The sequence below is a fragment of the Nyctereutes procyonoides genome, unplaced genomic scaffold (assembly GCF_905146905.1).
Source record: "Nyctereutes procyonoides isolate TBG_1078 unplaced genomic scaffold, NYPRO_anot_genome, whole genome shotgun sequence".
Classification (NCBI taxonomy): Eukaryota; Metazoa; Chordata; class Mammalia; order Carnivora; family Canidae; genus Nyctereutes; species Nyctereutes procyonoides.
The window spans coordinates 16,747,502-16,766,290 of record NW_026575082.1 but is presented as its reverse complement, the minus strand read 5'-3'; the positions used below and the strand labels follow the sequence as shown (position 1 = coordinate 16,766,290).

The 18,789-nt window shown below is 50.1% G+C and overlaps 1 protein-coding gene across 1 annotated transcript in view; it reads left to right on the top strand.

Annotated features, from left to right (window-relative positions):
- The first annotated feature begins 3,088 nt into the window (after positions 1 to 3,088).
- LOC129514425 (O-acyltransferase like protein-like) overlaps positions 3,089 to 18,789 on the top strand; it is a 34,672-nt gene continuing 18,971 nt past the window's right edge. The window contains exons 1-4 of the mRNA XM_055332978.1: positions 3,089 to 3,215; positions 4,181 to 4,283; positions 10,893 to 10,994; positions 17,343 to 17,508. Of these exons, the coding sequence (XP_055188953.1) occupies positions 3,089 to 3,215; positions 4,181 to 4,283; positions 10,893 to 10,994; positions 17,343 to 17,508 (498 nt within the window). The remainder of the gene's footprint in view (positions 3,216 to 4,180; positions 4,284 to 10,892; positions 10,995 to 17,342; positions 17,509 to 18,789) is intronic.

The window sequence follows — 18,789 nt, the reverse complement described above, 5'->3', positions numbered from 1 at the left end:
TGTCCGAGGGCGCCCAGGGGCCTGGCGGGTCCCCGGCACCCATCATCCTCAAGGGAAGTGCTCATTGTTCAGCTCCTGCACGGGGGTCAGTCCCTGGGCTGCTTCGTAATTTCTACCCACTGGCCATCATTTTGCCCTATTTTTACTCCATCACATCAGATACCGGGGACGGATACAATGGGCCCCCGCCACGTCTCAGAGTTCCCTGCTCACTCCTCATGTGACATGGCTCAAGAACTCGGCTACCTGGCTGCCACCTAGAAGGTTCCATGGACATGACACAAACAGCACATGTTGAGTGACCCCCCCACCCCTTGGTCAAACCTGCCTTGGTTTCTAACTCTGCCCTTGGTCAGGTTGTTTGACCTCTAGGAGCTCAGTCTCCACGTGCATAAAACAGGGGCATACGCTGGGATTTGTTGAAGGAAGTAAATGAGATAATGTGAGCTGTCCTCCTCCTGATTCATTGCTCATTTCTTCATTCTCTTCCCTTAAGCCAGAAGGAGGAAAGGGTAGCAGCTTTAATTGGCCAAGACCTCTCACTAACACTGACCTTGCTGAGGTCAGCTGGGTCCCGGGCACCTGCCACATGCTTCTGGTTGTCAGACTGGGGGTGAGCCTACAGTCACCAAGATTCACCCTCGGCTAGCATTCGGGGGAAGGCTGAGCCTCAGAACCTGATGTTCTAAGGCCAGATCGCAGGATTTCAGGCAGGCACACCTGGTATGGTGTCAGGAATGAGCCCCTGAGACGTTAGGGATTTAGCCCAAAATAGGGTTGTCTGTGATCGGGGCGGGAGGGTCATGTTAGCTTTTTCAGCAATGACATTTAAGTGTGGCTTCAAAAAGGCATATTGGGGGGCGGTGTCTTCTGTGTTCTGTTGCTGTAGCAATTTTTTTTTGTATTTAATACCATCAGAATAAAATATCACATCTTGAACGGTTGGAAATAAAAATCAAGGCGGAGAGAGCCCTAGGGTTGGCATCATTTTCCCTCTCCACGTTTACACTCACCAGCGAGTCAAATCAACATAAGACTACCGTGTCTTCTCAAAGTTCAGAGCCAAATTGGGTATTTCAGATTCCTGGTTCTTTATCCTCCAAATAATCATTGCATTCGCTTAGGGCAGTTTCCTGTTACATGAGTCTGTCCTTTCCTACTTAGATGACAAAAATATGAGTTCGTGTTTGAGGAAGTTTCCATGAAGTAAATAGCTTGGATTTCAGCCCTTGAAACAGGGCTCTTGGTCTGTGGTCCATTGCTTGAGGTGGGCTCACCTCAAGTAATAATCACTGAGAAAATCCAAAGGGGCCACCAGGCTTCCCAAAGCACCGTCACACCCCACGGTTCTCAAACTTTGGGGAGCATTGGAAGCACCTGGAGGGCTTCAGCACATCACAGCACAGATTGCTGGGCCTGGCCCTCGAAGATTCTGAGACAGTAGGTCTGGGATGAGACCTGGGACTGTGCCTTTCTAACAGGTCCCCAGGTGATGCTGAAGCTGCTGGACTGGTGAGCCCTCACTTTGAGAACCACAGATCACATCCTCCCCATGCCCCTTTGGCTCATCCTTTCCATCTATGAATGGGTACACGGGGCCCAGAGGCCGTCCTCCCCACAGGACCAGTTATTTTCAGACAACGTTAGAAGCTGCTACTAGTTAAGTTCACCCACAAGTAGAATTTAGATAGAAAAAAGTCAAATTGTAGCAAAACGTATTCAGTGCTCGCTTGCCAAGGTGGACATCAGGCCAGATGTTTGACAGACGTGCTCAAAGGCTCACAGCAGCACCGCCAAAAAGCGTGCTCGGCTTAAAAGTGAGGGAAGGGGTCCTGAGAGGTGAAGAGTGAGCTGGGGCCGGGCAGAGAGAGCCCGACCACATCTCTCCGCTGTGGCAGGTGGCTTCTCAGGGCTGGGCCAGGTGCCGGTGAGCGCAAATGCCTCCAGCCGACGGAGCAAGCTCCGAGCCTCCGGGCAGGCCCACGGTGGGAGTGACCCCAGTGGAGAGACTCCTATGGACAGCTGGAACCTCAGAAATGTGCAGAAATGGGCAATTTCATCCTCCCATTTAAGAAATTGGCGCCCCGTGACAAGCCAGATCTCATTTGTAAAGAAGTCTCAATCCTACACCCTTGCACCTGCAATGTTTAAGCACCAAAGCTACATCCAAGAGGAAAATAGGAGTCTCGTGGAGCAGCTCGCTCAAGCCTTCCTTCGGAGGTGCCGGCTCGCGATTCCAGCTATTTGGAATTAATCTAAATGCATCCAATTAATTTTTTTTAAATGAGAAGACATGAGTTAGGAGAAGGGATTAGAGCAGCAGGGCTTAATGTAGTGAGTCGAGCAGGTGTGCTAGCATCTCGTTTGTTCTTCACGATATTCCTACGGTTGCAAGATCTACGTCGATTCCCGTTTTGTAGATGTGGAAACATAGGCTGGAGAATTTAATTCACTTGCCAGAGGTTACGGAGCATCCAACAAAGGACAGCCAGAGTCAGAGCCACGAGCAGCCAACTATAAAGCCAGCATCCTTAGCTGCTGTACCACCTGCCCCTGTTCTCACACCTGTACTTGACAGGTAGGGATGCTGTTTGCAAGTAGTTCGTTCTTGGGAGGACGGAAGAAATGCCATTGTCAAGTGAAATGCTGGCTTTATGGAGCATGTGGTTTCTGAAGGATGCCTAAGTTCTCTTCCCCACCCTCCTCCAACCCCCCACTTTTGTCCAACAGGACTGGGGTCAGGTGTTGGCATCCCGGGGGCCTGAGCTCGGTTAGCATATTCTGTGCGTGGCAGTGTGGACACCAACGTCAAATCGGGCACGTTAGGGAAAAGGAGGGAGACCACACCCAAAGGTGCACAGATAGATCAAGAGGGGGCCGTGAAGCACGGGGTGGAGCAGTCCAGGGCCACAGCAAAGGAGTGTCCGCGTGACAGCCAGGATCACTGGTGTGTGTGTTTTGACTCCTGTTTGCGGGCCAGCGTGTGGGCTGGTCTGGCTCTCAGCGTGGCCTGTAATACCTGTGCTCTTGTCCAGGGTTTTTAGGAGCCACGGGGCGTGCGCTGACATGCTTTTCTTGGCAGAAGAACATGCTGGCCATCTGGACCACAAGGACGCCAAGAAGCACGTGCTCTGCGCTGAATGGCATCCGAGTTCTGAGCCTCCTCTGGATCTTGTCGGGGCACACCAGTCAGATGACTGCGTGGCTGTCTTTGGGTGAGGAGGACTGATGGGTCTTTGTGAGCAGTCGAGGAAGAGAGATGCTTTCAAGTGAGGGGAGCACGCTGGGCCTCCAGACGTGAGGCTGCAGCCTTCCTCGGTTTTAGAGACAGAGCCGGGACCGCCCACGAGTGAGTTTTCCAGGCCAACAGGCCGGTGCCTGTGGTTGCATTACCTCCTCCCGAGTGTGAACCAGGCACCTGATTACCAGGTGAGCAGTGATGCCTGAGGATTGTACGTTCGTTGTCCAGAGAGCTGGGTTCCTTCTAGTGATGATTAACGAGGCCAGAAACGAACGCTTCCTTCTCCTGGAAAAACAGGCATAAATAAGGATTGTGCGCTGGTGTTACACGAGCGTTTCTCGGCCCTCCGCCGGTTGCCTCCCTGGTGGAAGGCCGCCAGCAGCAGCAACCCTGCGTAAGCGTGGTCAGCGTTGAGGGGAAGGCCAGCCTGGGGGGGCTTGAAGGACCCCCTGGGGGATCGGCACCCAGTCCGTGGGCAGGCAATGCAGCTGGGGCCCCCGAGTGGCCGTGGGCACCGTGAGAGCAGGAAGCAGCTCAAAGCCTTGGTCACGGTTCCACGGTGCTCATCACCACCTCCAATGCCAATCTACCTTCTCCTCTTTTTTTTTTTATAAGATTTTATTTACTTATTTGACAAGAGGGAGCACTAGTGGGGGATGCTGTAGGCAGAGGGAGAGGGAGAAGCAGGTGACTCCCCACTGAGCAGGGAGCCCGACTCGGGCCTTGATCCCAGGACCCCGGGATCACGACCCAAGCCAAAGGCAACTGTCTAACCAACTGGCCACCCAGGCGCTCCTACCTTCTCCTCTTAAGTTGTGGGGTTGCCCAAAATCCCCTTGATGCTGTGAAAGCTGAAGGCATTCCTCTTGGTTTTTTGAAGACATAAATCACATGACTTTCTTCCGTGAAACCAAGACACTGTTTTTATGTTTGTTGCAGATAATGTGCTCGAGTGGAAGACCAGAGTGCTTAAAAACCCACTGTACCTTTATTCTCGGAGTGGCCCGTTCTATCTTGGGGTTGACACATTTTTCCTGATCAGGTAATAGGGTGTTTTCTCTGCTACTGTACGTGTCTCTGTTTGTCGGGGGACGGGTGCATGCCTGGGACGCCATTATCACTTTAGTGAGAAAAACCGAATGACTCCTATTTATTTCCTCACCTGGCCTTTGCTTCTGTCCAACTGTGGATAGTACTGCTGTCATAAGCTCCTCTCTTTTGTATCTTCAGTTTATTAAATGAGTTAGAATGGTTCTCTGAATTTTTTTTCCAAAAGGTGGTTTTATTTGAATCAAAATTGATTATTTCAGTGGTTCTCAAATTCTGGCCCATGGACTGATGAAAATCCGTGATAAAGTTGACAGTTCTCACTAGAGTGAAGTGTGAACAAATATGATGTGACATTTCATGAAGCTATCTTTATTTAATTTAACTACTAGGAGGTACATCTTCTTAATTGTGTGATAAATGTCAGGCACCATGTTGAGGGCTGCCGCATTACCTTGCTTAATCCTAACGATGTCCCCATACAGTGGGGACCACTGTTAAAATCCCCATTTTCTTCTCTTTTTGTTGCTAAGGTGAAATTCACATGATAAAATTAAGCGCCTCAAGTGAACAATTCAGTGGCATCTAGCACATTTCCAGGATTGCACAACCACCCCTTCTAACTAGTTCCAACACACTTTCAACATCCCCAAAGGAAACCTCATACCCACTCAGCAGTTATTTCCTAACCCATTCCCCACCCCAGTTCCTAGAAATCTGCTCTCTGAATCCGTGCATTTACCTCTTCTAGATATTTTGTACCAATGGGCCACATAATGCTTGGCCTTTCTGTGCCTGGCTTCCTTTATTTAGCATGATGTTCCAGACACTCAGGTGCATCGTAGCATGTATCAACACTTCATTCCTTTTCATGACCAAATAATATTCCATTGTATGGATAGACTACAAAATCTCTACCTCCAAGGTAAGACCTCTGAGACTGAGGGAGATGTTCCTGGTGTGGACCCGCTATCCAAACCCAGGCAATCTGACTCTAGAGTCTATATTCTTAGTCCCCATGCTGACCTGCCTTGATCTCTTTGGGGATCAATGCCTCTTCCTTCACAGGGAGATAGTGATAGTAGGTGGCAGCTGTTTTTATCAAATGCTAAGCATTCATCCATCCAACCATGATCTACTGAGTCCCTGTTTGCGGGGCATCGTTCTAGTCGCTGAGGGAGACAACCAAGGATAAAACAAACAGGCACTTCTTATGGGGTTTCCAGTAATGTGTGTGTGTGTGTGTGTGTGTGTGTCCAGCAATAAGCAAGCAAATAAACAAGAAAAAATGTTTTAGTAATAAATACTAGGAAAGAATAGAACAGTGGTTGTAGAGAGCAAGTGGGTAACTATTTCGACTCATCGGAGAAGGGGCTACTGGGTCTAAGTGGCAAGGGGAGCTGGCCACGGGAAAATCCAGGATGAGAAGGTTTCAGGCAAAGGGAGCCACTAGTGCAGAAGGGCTAAGGAGGGAGAGAGAGAGAGAACGTGTGTGTCTTGTTAAAGGAGCAGAAAGAAGGCTGAAGCATAGCGAAGGTGGGGAGAGAGGGAAGAGCGAGCCAGGCAGGGCCAGACCCCAGGGGACCACGTAGCGAGACTCAGGAGTTTGGGCTTCGGCTTGGTGGGACAAGAAGTAGTTGGACAGTCTCCTTTGAAAAGCCGTATCATCTGACATTTGAAAAGCGATCACTCTGGCTCCTGTGTTAGTAACAGGCCTAAGGATAAAGGCCAGGATGGAAGTAGGGAGGTCAGTCTGGTGACCTTGGCTGTGCTTTGGATGAGAAACAATGAGGGGACGGAGGAGGGGTGAGGGACAGAGGGAGAAGGTCAGGGTCAAGATAGGCTTTAGAGGCAGAAGCAGGCCTGTTGCTCATCGGACGAGATGTGTCCGATGTCCTCTGTCTAGAGGGGACCGGAGAGGGATTTCTGGTGTGGCTGGGTGACCGAGGTCACGGAGGTGACACTCACTGAGTGGAGAGCCTGGAGGAGAAGCCGGGTTTGGAGGGAGACTCAGGCTTTCTGCTGGAATCGAACGGCCCGACCAAGTGAAGATAAAGGGAGCCCGTAGACGCCCACGTCGAGGTGTCGGCAGGGCTCTGCAACCTGGAGCTCAGTGGGAATGTCGAGGCCGGAGAGGGCGACCTTGGAGCCCTTGAGTTACGGGCAGCGTGGAGGCCACAGAGCTGGGCAGATTGTGCCGGATGGAGAGCAGAACGGCAGGTCAGGCCTGGGTGCCAAGGCCTCGGCCGCCCGGCCTGTAGGCTCCCTAGGGAGTCTGAGAAGGAGTGACCGGTGAAATGTGAGGACAAGTGCGACGCTGCAGGCACCAGGGAGCCAAGACAGGAAAGTGGTTCACGAAGGATGGGCGTCATCAACAGGCCCGCGGGACGGGCATTGACTGTGCACAGAGGCGACCTCTGTGTATGGCTCTGGGGTGGAGGCTACTGGGGTCCCCGTCTGGGGCCCGGGGGTGGCCGCCTGGCAGGTGCAGCAAGGACGGCGTGGCGTGGAGGTGCTGACCGTGGCGGGGGTGCCGTGCCGTGTGTGGGGAGGGTCCCAGGAAAGACAGGGGACCCCACCACATACCTGCATCACATGCTGGGAAGGACCCAAGGGAAGCGCCGCGCAGCTGCACAGTGCTGCTGGCCAGAGGGCCCGCAGCCAGCTTCTGATAAGGGCCTCGTAGTTGGCTTTTTTTTTTTATTAAAATTTTATTTTTTTAATTTTAAAGTCTATGATATTCTTGGGACGCCTGAGTGGCTCAGCGGTTGAGTCTCTGCCTTTGGCCAGGGCGTGATCCTGGAGTCCCAGGATCAAGTCCCATGTCGGGCTCCCTGCATGGAGCCTGCTTCTCCCTCTGCCTGTGTCTTTACCTCTGTGTGTGTGTCTCATGAATAAATAAATAAAATCTTGAAAAAAAAAAAGGTCTATGAAATTCCAAAGTGTACGAGCCACCAGACTAGGAGGGAGCTAGCCCACAAACAGGGCGGAGCGTCAGGAGGGGGCCTACTGACCACCAGTTTCTGCAGCACTTACCTACTGGGTGACTTGCTCCCCGTCCTCCTCCAGATGTTCACCCAAACGTTCCCTTCCCAACGACTCCTTGATTGTTCTCCTTGTCGGAAACGGACCCACCAGCACTCTTAGCTTCATTTTGCCTGATTTATTTTTTCTCTTTATCATACATGCTCAGGGATGCCACTTACTTATTACTTCATATTAATCATCTGTGTCTCCCCACTGGAACATAAGGTAGGACTTTTTCTGCTTTGTGTCCTGCTGACATTGGTGCCTTAAATCAGTGTCAAGTGTATTGCTCAATAAGTAGCTGTTAAAATTATTTTCTTTCTTTCCTTTTTTGTTTTGGAAATTATTTCTTAATTATTTTAGCCCTAGATTCTGGTGTGATAGTTTCTTGGGGTTAATGGAGAAAAAGTAGGGTACAGAACGAGCTGAGACCAGGCCACCAGGGCAGCAGCTCATGCTAGGAGGTGGCCAGGGTGACAGTAGAATGGTCCACACAGGCAAGGGTCAGAGGCCACTGTCTGCAGTGATATGGGAACCACTAGGCACCAGACTTTCCAAGGGGGCACAGCTGAGTCTAACCGGGCAGGCAAAGCCCAACTGCAGGGACCTGGTGGGTGGGAAGTCTGCCCCGGAGACAGCTTTCAAAGTCTGGACCTCTGTTCCCTGCAAGAGGACTGTAAGAACAAGGCAAAACAAGACACCAAATGCTGGATGGGACTGAGTGGCACAGCTCCAAGCCGTGGGAGGGAGGCTGGCAAGGACGGATCGGGATGGCTGGAAGCAAAGCCAAAACTCAAGCTGGAGGACTGCCACCAGGAGGGAAGAATGAAGGCCTGAGAAGCCACTGGTCGTGCCTGGACTATCGGTGTGAATCTCTGAGACGACAGGGACGCCATTGGGTCAGCCCTGAGAATCCCAAAACACAGGCCAGGGCCCTGAAATTTCAGATGTTCAAGAAAATGACAAATATGCGCCCCTTTATTGTAAAGACTACTTATCTGACTCCTGGGTCGCTCTGGGGCCTGGGAAGTGCCGGGCCTTTTATCGGTTCTCAGAATATAGCCCCAATGCAGTTGTTCCAGCATCGTCTGGAAGGCTGTTAGAAATGCAGATTCTCGGGCCCCGTCCCAGACCCACTGAATCATACAGTCTGGGCTGTAAGAAGCCCTTGGGGTGCTTCTGGCTGCTGCCATCTGCTAAAGTCTGCGAACCACGGTGGGAGGAGCTGAGGAAGGCAGAGTGGAAACCAGCAGCTCCTGACCCAGCCTAAGAGATCAAGGCATCCATCTCTTTTCCCTCTTCTCTTTCTCATCGCCTGGCTCAGGAACTATTTTTTTCCCCCTCCAGTATTCTTTTTTTTTTTTTTTTTTTTTTTTACTTAGAAAGTGCACATTGGAGGTGCCAGTGTGGCTCAATCGGAAGAGCAGGTGATTCTTGATCTCAGGGTCGTGAGTTCAAGCCCCACATTGGGGGGGGGGGGTGGCGGGTAGAGATGACTTAAATAAATAAACTTTAACAAATAGAAAGTAAAAAAGAAAGTGCACATATTCTCTTAAATAAAATTTTCATTTGGACAATGGACATATTACTGAGTGATTCCTTGTATTGCCATCACGCTAAGAGCCTACGATTTTTTTTTAATTACATTTACTAAACCTAGGAGGTTGGAATGAATATCATGCCCGTTTTTACAGCTGGGAAAGTTGATGTGCAGAGATGAAATAACTTGCCCCAGTCCCCCCAGCTAGGAAAGTGAGAGTCAGAATGGAAGCATAATGTCTGTTTTGTGTCCGAAGTGTGTCTTACCCACCATGTCACTCATATGTTTACATAGTACAACTAAAGACTTCTGACTCTCCCTGGTGACAGTTGGGGGGGTCCCTTTCTAGCCCTCTGACTTCGCGCATCTCTACTGCGGGATTGTACTCTTCCCCAGTGGGGTCAGGTCTCTGGGTCTTCCCGGCATCCTATAGCGACTTCTGCTCACAGCCTGTTTCCTACCAGCCTTTCTCATTGTCCTCTGGATGAACTGAATGGCTGGATGGTGCAGGCCCGCAGAGAGGGACCCCGATTCATTCTTTTCTGAAATGAAGAGGAGGCCGGAATTGGAATTGGCTGTCCTACTTCCACATCCCAGTGCTCCCTTCAACATGTCTCTATCAATTGTGTCCTATTATAGTGAACCCAACTTGCTGCGTTTCAAAAGAAAATCGTGCTGGCAGAGAACAAAAACATTCTCTCACCCTCCCCGATCCCTTCCAACACACACACACAGCCTTCTTTTGCAATAGGAAATGCATTCGTTCCTTAGGGAAACACCCACAAGGATCATTGGCATGAATGTCGAAAGGTCAGGAAACTCACTCACAAACTTGCTTGTCATCAAGTTGGCACTCAAGAGACATAGCCTGTTTCTTTAGTTGAACATGCTGGGGAACACATTTGTCATCAGGATGTGTTGGTTGAGAATCTTGGGCAACCTCACTGAGTCTTTGAGCCTCTATTGCCCTACAAGGTAAGCAGGGATGGTAATATCTTCCCTTTTACCAATCACTCACTCAACAAACATTTATTGTCAAGTAGTTTGGTATTGCCCTAGAAGCAAAAGCAACACCATTAGTGAAAGTACTTTGAAAATGATGTGGTACTGGGACGCCTGGGAGGCTCAGCAGGTGAGTGTCCGCCTTCGGCTCAGGGTGTGATCCCGGGGTCCTGGGATGGAGTCCAGAATTGGGCTCCCTGTGGGGAGCCTGCTTCTCCCTCTGCCTGTGTCTCTGTCTCTCTCTGTGTCTCTCATGAATAAATAAATAAAATCTTAAAAAAAAAAGAAAACAGTGTGGCCCTATAGAAGTAGAGGGCTTTGGATGTTATTACTTCAAAAGGCTAATGTGGTAGCTCTTAGAGTGGTTCACCAAATATTTCTGGTTCTCTTTCTTCCAGTCCCTTGATAACAGTCTACTACTTCCGGCCCCACTGCAGTTGGGTGGGAATGAGGTCTGGCCGATGATGGATACCTGGTGTTGCCAGTATGCTAAAGAGCTTTAAACATGTCACTTCTGGGCTAGAACATTTATTTTTTTATTTTTATTTTTTTAAAGATTTATTTATTTATTTATTCATGAGAGGCACACAGAGAAGCAGAGACATAGGCAGAAGGAGAAGCAAGCTCCATGTAGGGTGCCTGACATGGGACTTGATCCCAGGACCATAGGATCATGACTTGAGCTAAAGGCAGATGCTCAAGAGCTGAGCCACCCAGGTGTCCCTGGGCTAGAACCTTCCATTGCTGGTTTGAAGCCCTCCCACATGTTCTTGTTCTCTGCCCTGGTTGCTGGTGACCTTTTGGATAGTGACTGCTCCCCCAGCCTGGGTCTCCCGGTGAGGAAGATGCTGACCTCAAGGTAACTGGCCATGGGCATGCGGCCTAAGCATGATAAAAACCTATGGTTTTAGTATTGGAGGTATCTTGTTACTACAGCATAACTTACTGTAACGTGATAGAGAGCCAAGTTAACCATCCAGTGAACTGCATCACTGGTAAGTTCCTCCTGTGATTGGTCTTCTCTCTCTCTCTCAGTGGCTGGTTAAGTGCAAGGTCATTTTTAAAGATACACCAGGATTCAGACCAAGGAAGAACCCTCAGCGTCATATTCAGATATGTCCTCAGCCGCCTTACAAGGTAGGTCTCTTTGTATAATCTCTTTTTTAAAAAAGACTATTTATTTATTTATTATTTATTTATTTGAGAGAGAAAGAAAGAGAGAGCATAAGCAGGGGGAGCTGCAGGCAGAGGGAGAGGGAGAAGTAGGCCCCCGAAGAGCAGGGACCCCGATGCAGGACCCGATCCCACGACCCTGGGGTCATGACCTGAGCCGAAGGCAGATGCTCAACTGACTGAGCCACCCAGGCACCCTGTATAATTTCTTAATTAATTATTACTGTGTAACAATTTATTACTTTTTGGTCTTCAGCCCTCTTTTGAAATAATTTTCAAAGAGAAACCGAGAGACATAGTTTTCTTCATAAAATTGATTTTTGCTGGCTTAATGGCTTTTGTCAGTGGAAGATTCCAATTTTCCTGGTATTTATCCTAAGAGAATTTGATCTATATTAAAACAGCCTTCTTCCTCAGCTGATGGGCAGCAGATTTCAATAAATGTACTGTCAGTTTTCCCTGGAATGTGTATTCAACAGGGGAATGTGCATGGCTCCTCTAAATTGGTAGTAATGGGTCCTGTAAGTCAGAGTACTAATGGTAATGATAAAAAATAAAATAAGATCGAACAAGGAGAGGGGCAGGTGAAGCTTGAGACGGTGGTCCTTCTGCTCAGAGGGAGGCAGGGAGGACATGGTCCTCTTCACCAATGTGTGGGTGGTTGGGGTGGGAGGGGATACAGTATCAGGACGGAGTATGGAGTCCGTGGGGTGGCAGACAGGTAGTGATGCAATCAGACCCACGGAGCGTAGGGAGAAGAGGAGACGTCAACTCAACCCTTTTGTATTTTCTCTAAGTCGTGGGATGTTGCTGGCTGAGCTGGAGCCAGCTCTTGCTACTGATGGTCTATGCCTCTCCTGCTACGCTTCATTGTCACGAAACAGGAAGGGGGGACAGTCTTCTGACCTAGTAAAATGCAGTAGGTAAGATCTGACTCTGCTCAATCCCCCACCAGCTGTGTGACCTTGAGAAAGTGGCTCCACCTTTCTGTGTTGGAGTTTTCTCATCTCAAAAAATGAGAAGAATAATGGCACTCATGCCATTGGACTCTTGTGAGGATTAAATGAGAGAACGTGTGCTAAGAACTTAGAAAAAATGTGTGACACCCAGTAAGCCTTCCATAAGTACAAGCTGCCATCATTACTGTGGTTGCTACTTGCACCTTGTAACTTTTCTGGTAAATGGGGTAAGAATGAGTCTGAGCTAAGAATAGACCTCTACTGATTTCTTTTCACTATGACCTTTGTGGTTTCTTCCAAATGCTACTAAATCCAGCCCCTTGACCTGGACACTTGGCAGAGTGCTTAGTCTTTCAATATCTTTTGGGTCCTTGGCACTGGGTTTAGCTTATTCTACCCTGGGGTCTTCTGTAGAGGGACTGGCATTCAGACTGGAGTTTCTTAGTGGGGGATGTTGATGGGTGGGGTGGGGCGTGGGATCCAATGGCACACTGGGTTCTGGCTGGGAACCCTGCTTCAGAAGGAAAGTCCTAGAGCGGGGGACTGAAGAGTGGGATGTGTTTTAGCCGGCAGATACAGCAGTAGCGGGGGAGAGAGAGAGAGAGAGAGAGAGAGAGAGAGAGAGAGAGTGTGTGTGTGTGTGTGTGTGTGTGTGAGGCCTCATGGGGCAAGATGCCTGTGAGGATCCCATGATTAAATTGTTGCCATATCTGGACAGGACAGCAGATCTGGACTGGTGTTGGCATTGGGAATGGAGAGAGGGCAAGTCAGGAACACTCAGATTTTCTAGCCTGAACAACATGGTGGATGGTGGTAATGCTCTTGAGATAGGGAGCTCTGGGAAGGTGGCAGATGGGAGCCAGGAAGAAAGAGTCCAACCTAGGACAAAATTTTGTTGAAAAATTAGAGGAAGTAGGGATGCCTGGGTGTCTCAGTGGTTGAGTGTCTGCCTTTGGCTCAGGGTGTGATCCTGGAGTCCCGGGATAGGTCCTAATCGGGCTCCCTGCATGGGCCCTGTTTCTCCCTCTGCCTGTGTCTCTGCCTCTCTCTGTGTCTCTCGTGAATAAATAAGTAAAATCTTTAAAAACCAAAAAAAGAAAAGAAAATAAAAATTAGAAGAAGCATCACCAACTGAGTTTGAACTCACTCTGTGAGGTAAACCCAGTGAGAAAGCAGCCACGCTCCTAGCCTGTTTGATATTCTCATTCTTGTTATTATTCACTTACGATGGATTGCTTGCCTACTTACCTGGAAGTAAGATCATTTGTTCACTCTCTCCTCTGTATTTGAGGACCCCCCGTGTGCCAGGCGCTGTTGTAAGCCCTGGGGACTCAGCACTCGATGACCATGCCGGTGCCTTCTGGCCTGAGGGTTATGTTCTAGAGAATAGAGACAGGCAGTCAACAAATAAACAGGCAACATTAAGTTGCAACGTGCAAATACATTTATTACAGGTCAGTGATGAGAAGTGTCACAAAGTGCTAATGTGGAGAGGGAGGCACGATGCAGTCTTCCTCTGGAAGGGTAGTCAGGGAAGGTGACATTTGTCAAAGGAAATAAAAGAAGGTTCTATGCAAAGAGAAGGCTGTGATGGAAGAAGGGCCTATATGAGGAGTGGGTGCAGAGAAGGGAACACGGTTGGTGTCTTTGAGAGGTGACGCCTGGGTGGCTCAGCAGTTGAGCGTCTGCCTTCAACCCAGGGCGTGATCCTGGAGTCCCGGGATCTAGTCCCCTGTTGGGCTCCCTGCAGGGAGCCTGCTTCTCTCTCTGCCTCTCTCTCTGTGTCTCTCATGCATAAATAAATACATAATCTTAAAAAAAAAAACAACAACAACAACCCCAGAGAGCCCACCAGAGTGGAGTGAGCAGCACTTGGGGAACAGAAGGAAGTGGGGTCAGGAAGGTGGGGCATGGGCTCCAGGGCCCGGGTTGGGTCGTTCCGGACCTCTTAGCTGCCTTAAGGACTTTCTATTTTATTTGGAGACAAGATGGCTTTGGAGGGTTCCAGAAGGGGAGTGGCACGGTCAGATTTACATTTTCCAAGAATCACTCTGAGAATAGACAGTGAGAGGACAGAGGCAGGGAGGGGAGGCAGCTGGGAACTTTTGCAGCTATAAGAAAATGCAAAAACCCAGCTTCCAGGGGCAAATGAGAACAAAGATTATGTAACTGGAAATGAGGGGAGTAGATGTTCCTGACCCTTAAAACTGTGTGATTATTCCAACCAGGAGCCACATTTTAAAAGTCAGGAGGTAAAAAATAAAATAAAATAAAATAAAATAAAATAAAATAAAATAAAATAAAATAAAATAAAATAAAATAAAATAATAAAATAAAATAAAATAAAATAAATAAAAGTCAGGAGGTTCTTTTTTTTAATATAAGTAAAAAATTTCTGATAAAAATGTCTGTAACAGAAGGTTATGCACTAAAAGTAAGGACACCCAATCCCGTCTCACTCCCCGCAGGCCACCTCTGTTAACAGCTTCTTGTGAATTCTTGCAGATGCTTTCCATGTATTTATATACATTGTTTTTTTTTCTCATTATATGCTGTGCTATTTTGCATGTACCTTTTTTTTTCACTTATTGATTGAATGTTGGTTGTTGGTATGTCTCTGCATGAGAGGACCCACCAAAAAAAAAAAAAAAAAAAAAGAAGAAGAAGAAAGAAAGGACCCATCTTACTGACTTGAAAGGTTGCCTGGGAAGGTGCCGTGTGGGTGGGCCATTGGAGCTCCACCTGTCACTATTAATGGGCATGGCGGTACTTCCAAGTTTTTTTGTTATCTTAAACAATAATGCAATGTCTATACATTTTTGTGCACTTTTCTGAAAGCGTTTTTTTTTAAGATTTTGTTTATTTATTCATAAGAGACACAGAGAGAAAGAGAGGCAGAGACACAAGCAGAGGGAGAAGCAGTCTCCTCGCAGGGAGTCCGACATGGGACTCCATCCTGGGTCTCCAGGGTCACGCCCTGGTCCGAAGGCGGCGCTAAACCGCTGCGCCACCCGGGCTGCCCTCTGAAAGTGTTTATGGGTAAATGCCTACAAGTAGAATTGCTAGTCTGGTGCATCTAACATTTCGATGGGTATTTTCCAATTTACCTTCCCACCTGCTTCTCGTGCTCCTTACAACAGCTGATGTACTTTTTAAACTTTGAAAACTTTGACTTTAAATCTTCCAGAAGCTTGAACAAAAATGAAGAGCACTTACACTTATATGATGCTTTTGAGGTTTCCAACTGTTTTCTTTTTTAAAAAAGATTTTATTTATTTGTTCATGAGAGACACAGAGAGAGAGGCAGAGACAGAGAGAGAGAAGCAGGCTCCCTGTGGGGAGCCCGATGTGGGACTCGATCGCCCTGGGCCGAAGGCTGAGGCTCAACCATTGAGCTACCCAGGTGCCCTCCAACTGTTGTCTCACCCATCTCCTTTGGTTCTCAAAAAAAATCTCAGGATGTGGGAATCATGATTCTTCTTAAAACGACCTGAAAGGGGGGGAATCCCTGGGTGGCTTGGCGGTTTAGCGCCTGCCTTTGGCCCAGGGCATGATCCTGGAGACCCAGGATCGAGTCCCATGTCGGGCTCCCTGCATGGAGTCTGCTTCTCCCTTTGCCTGGGTCTCTCCATCTCTTTCCCTCTCTCTGTGTCTCTCATGAATAAATAAATAAAATATAAAAAAAAAAACTGATCTGAAGGATTACCATTCCCCCCCCCCATTTCCTCTCCAGGTGAAAGAGAGAGAAGTCTTGTAATTTTCTCAGTGTGAAAATTTAGACAAAACTAGAGCACACATCTCTGGAGCCTTGCTCCTCCTCAAGATGGGGCCCACCCCAGCAGGTCTCCTGCCCGCACAGGCCCCACCCCAGAGGCTGCCTGTCGGGGAGGCCCTGCCCCTACCCTGTTCCTTCCAGAGGGCATCTGACCTGAACTCTGGCTCTGAGGGGAGGAGGGGGTTGACTTACTCTCCCCGAGGGAGGTGACAGATGGTGGGGAGAGAGGCTTGGGAAGCGGAGCCCAGGCCTGTAGGAGCAGCTGCGGGGCAGCACGGTCAGATGGCTGATGTGGCAGGGCCCAGGCCCAGGGAGGGCTCTGAGGCTGCTGTCTGAGCCGATCTGGGGAGACGCGTCTTGGCACAGTCGGTGGCCCTTTCTGTCTGACTGTGATCTGCAACTCCAGCCTGCTCCCTGCATGCCCCCAGCCCTCCGGCCTACCAGACACATGCCAGGATGTTATCGTTATGGGGAGGACAGGAGGCCACCAGGTCTGGGGCCCGGGACCAAGCGGAGGCTGGGTGCTGCCCTATGACTCTGCTGGGGGGTGTGCCTGCAGCAGTCCTGCCCTTCCCATCTGTCACCTCCCTGACATGCCCCCTGAGATGTTCGGAGATGCTGCTGGGCCACATGCTGTACTCTGAATTTTGACATGTGTTCTTTTACAAGATGGCTGGGATCATAGCTCACCCAGAATGCCAGGACTGTGTCCCAACCTCACTTCTAAACTGGACACCAGTGATGTCCAATAAGTACCCACCAGACACGTGGCCCATGGCAACGCGTGGCGAGTATGCAGTTTACACACTGGATTCTTAGTCAAAGAAGAAAGGATGTAAAGCAGCTCAGTAATTTTTTAGATTGATTACTTATTGAAATGACAATATTTTGGATTCATTGGGCCACATAAAGTATATTATTAAAATTCGTTGTAGCTATTTCTTTCCACTGACAAATGCGGCTACTAGAAAGTATAAACCAGGTGGCAGGTGTGGCTCTTCTGTTTCTAAAGGACACCTGTGCTTTTCTTCCCCCCATCATTTTTGTAGCTGCTTCAAGTCCTGCTTGGAAGGGGGTAGGGTATGAAGGAAGGGAGGGAGAAATAAAGCAATGAAGGGAGAGAGGAAAAGACAGAGGGAGGGAGGAAAGGTATTGTCCTGGCACCGGGGCAGAGAGGACCGCACATGTCCCATCTCAGCTCTGCTGTATGGCCGGGCCACCTTGGCCAAGTGGCCACAGTTCTCAGAGCTCTAGTGTCCCCATCAGTAGAGCAGAGGTACTATGTCCCTGCCAGGAACCTTCCGAGGCGTAGAGGCATCTGAGAAGCCCTAGCGCGGTGGCCGACACGCACCACTTGCTCAATGATTGAGAGTTTTGCATCGCGGCCCCAGAACCGGCTCATGTGGTAGCCCACGATGCTTTACCCACGAACAGAGGAGCCTCGAGGCGTGGGTGGGTTGCTGGCCTCCCACCCGCACAATGTGCTTTGGAGCCTCTCTGTGGCTCACCCAGGGGACAGAGTGGGACCAGCGCGGAGAGTCACCCTCCCTGGCCTCCACCCCGGCTCTCCCCTGCCAGGTTACAGCCTCTGCACATGTATTCCGTGTGCTTGTTGGTTGGATTGTTCTCTCTGGCCCCCTGGGGGCCCGTCTGGGAGGTGCCCAAGTCCCACCTGGATAACTGCCGGCTCGCATGGTGGACAAATCTGCTGCTGCTCAACGATTTCCTGTCCGTCGGGAATGCGGTGAGTCCCAGGTTCTCGGCTGGGGCCAGGCTGGGGGCCGTGAGCAAGCGCGGGGCCTCACTTTACCCGGTTTGGTGAGCTTTCCCAGGACCAGCCCTAGTCTGATGCCCTTTCTTCTGGCATATTCTCCGGAGTAACAGTGAAGCCACGGGAGGGTGGGCTGTGGGCAGGGAGACTAGCCTCCCAGGATGGGTGAGCGTAACCAAACCGTCTGGGCAGGTGCAGCTGCTGTGAAAAGCAGTGGGAGGCAGGGACGGAGCAAAGCAGCGGGCATCTAGGGCCCAGTGGCCTGGCTCCGCTGGGTTCCAGTCTGTGTCACCCCATGGAGATAGGACACTTTCTCCACCTCTACGCAGACGGCCTGTCACTGGGACAGAACATCGCACTGCACCTTTGCTGTGATGAGTTCTTTTCCGCTTCCAGCCAGATGTGGCAGGGCCACCACATCTGCGCACATTGGTTGTGGCCTCCCCAGGGCCCTCCCATCCTCATGAAGACGCTGGAGTAAACGGAAGGGAAATCATTCTGATTAGATCATGTCACTGACTTTTGCATATGCCTTGAAAGCAGGGCTGCAGAGAGAACCACTAAAGTGTGGCTAATCCCTGCACGTGACGACTTACCAAGCGGGTGACTGCCTTCCGTGAGCAGGTGCCCAGCAGCTCGGGCAGGGCGCACATCACAGTCTAACTGCCTTCGGGTGGGTCTGTGACAAGGCCCCGGGAGGACAGGCTGGCTGTTTGCCCAGATGCACACTGGCTTGGCCCATAGGTGAGAATCGGTGGCAAGGATGTGAGCCAGCCCACCGTGGGCCCCTGAGAGCAGATGTGAGGGCCGTCAAGCCGTGAGAATTCACAGATTTCCCCATCAAGGGAACTTCTTCCTAACTGGGACAAGGAAAGCTGTCCCTTCCACCAGATGAGTCTGGTCTCCCTTGGAGTGGGGAGGTGGGGGTGGATCGGATGCAAAAGGAGACTTTTATCTCTGAAGCCCTGGAGAGATTGAAGAAATACAGGTAACTGCCTCGCTTCACACAAACACAGGCAGCCAGCGGACCGACGGGGCTTCAGCCTGCCGATCACCTGTCAGGCATGCGTGGGCACCCTGGGGCTTCCGGAGCCAGGCCTCCATCCTAAATGAGCACGCCCCTCCCCTGGAGTTGGGGAGGGCTGGCAAGGCCCGGAAGAGGGAGCAGCATGGACCCTTCCCACCCCCATGGCACCAAAACGATGACTGCTCCTAACATTCGTGTCATGGGATAGCACTGAGCTCCCACAACCA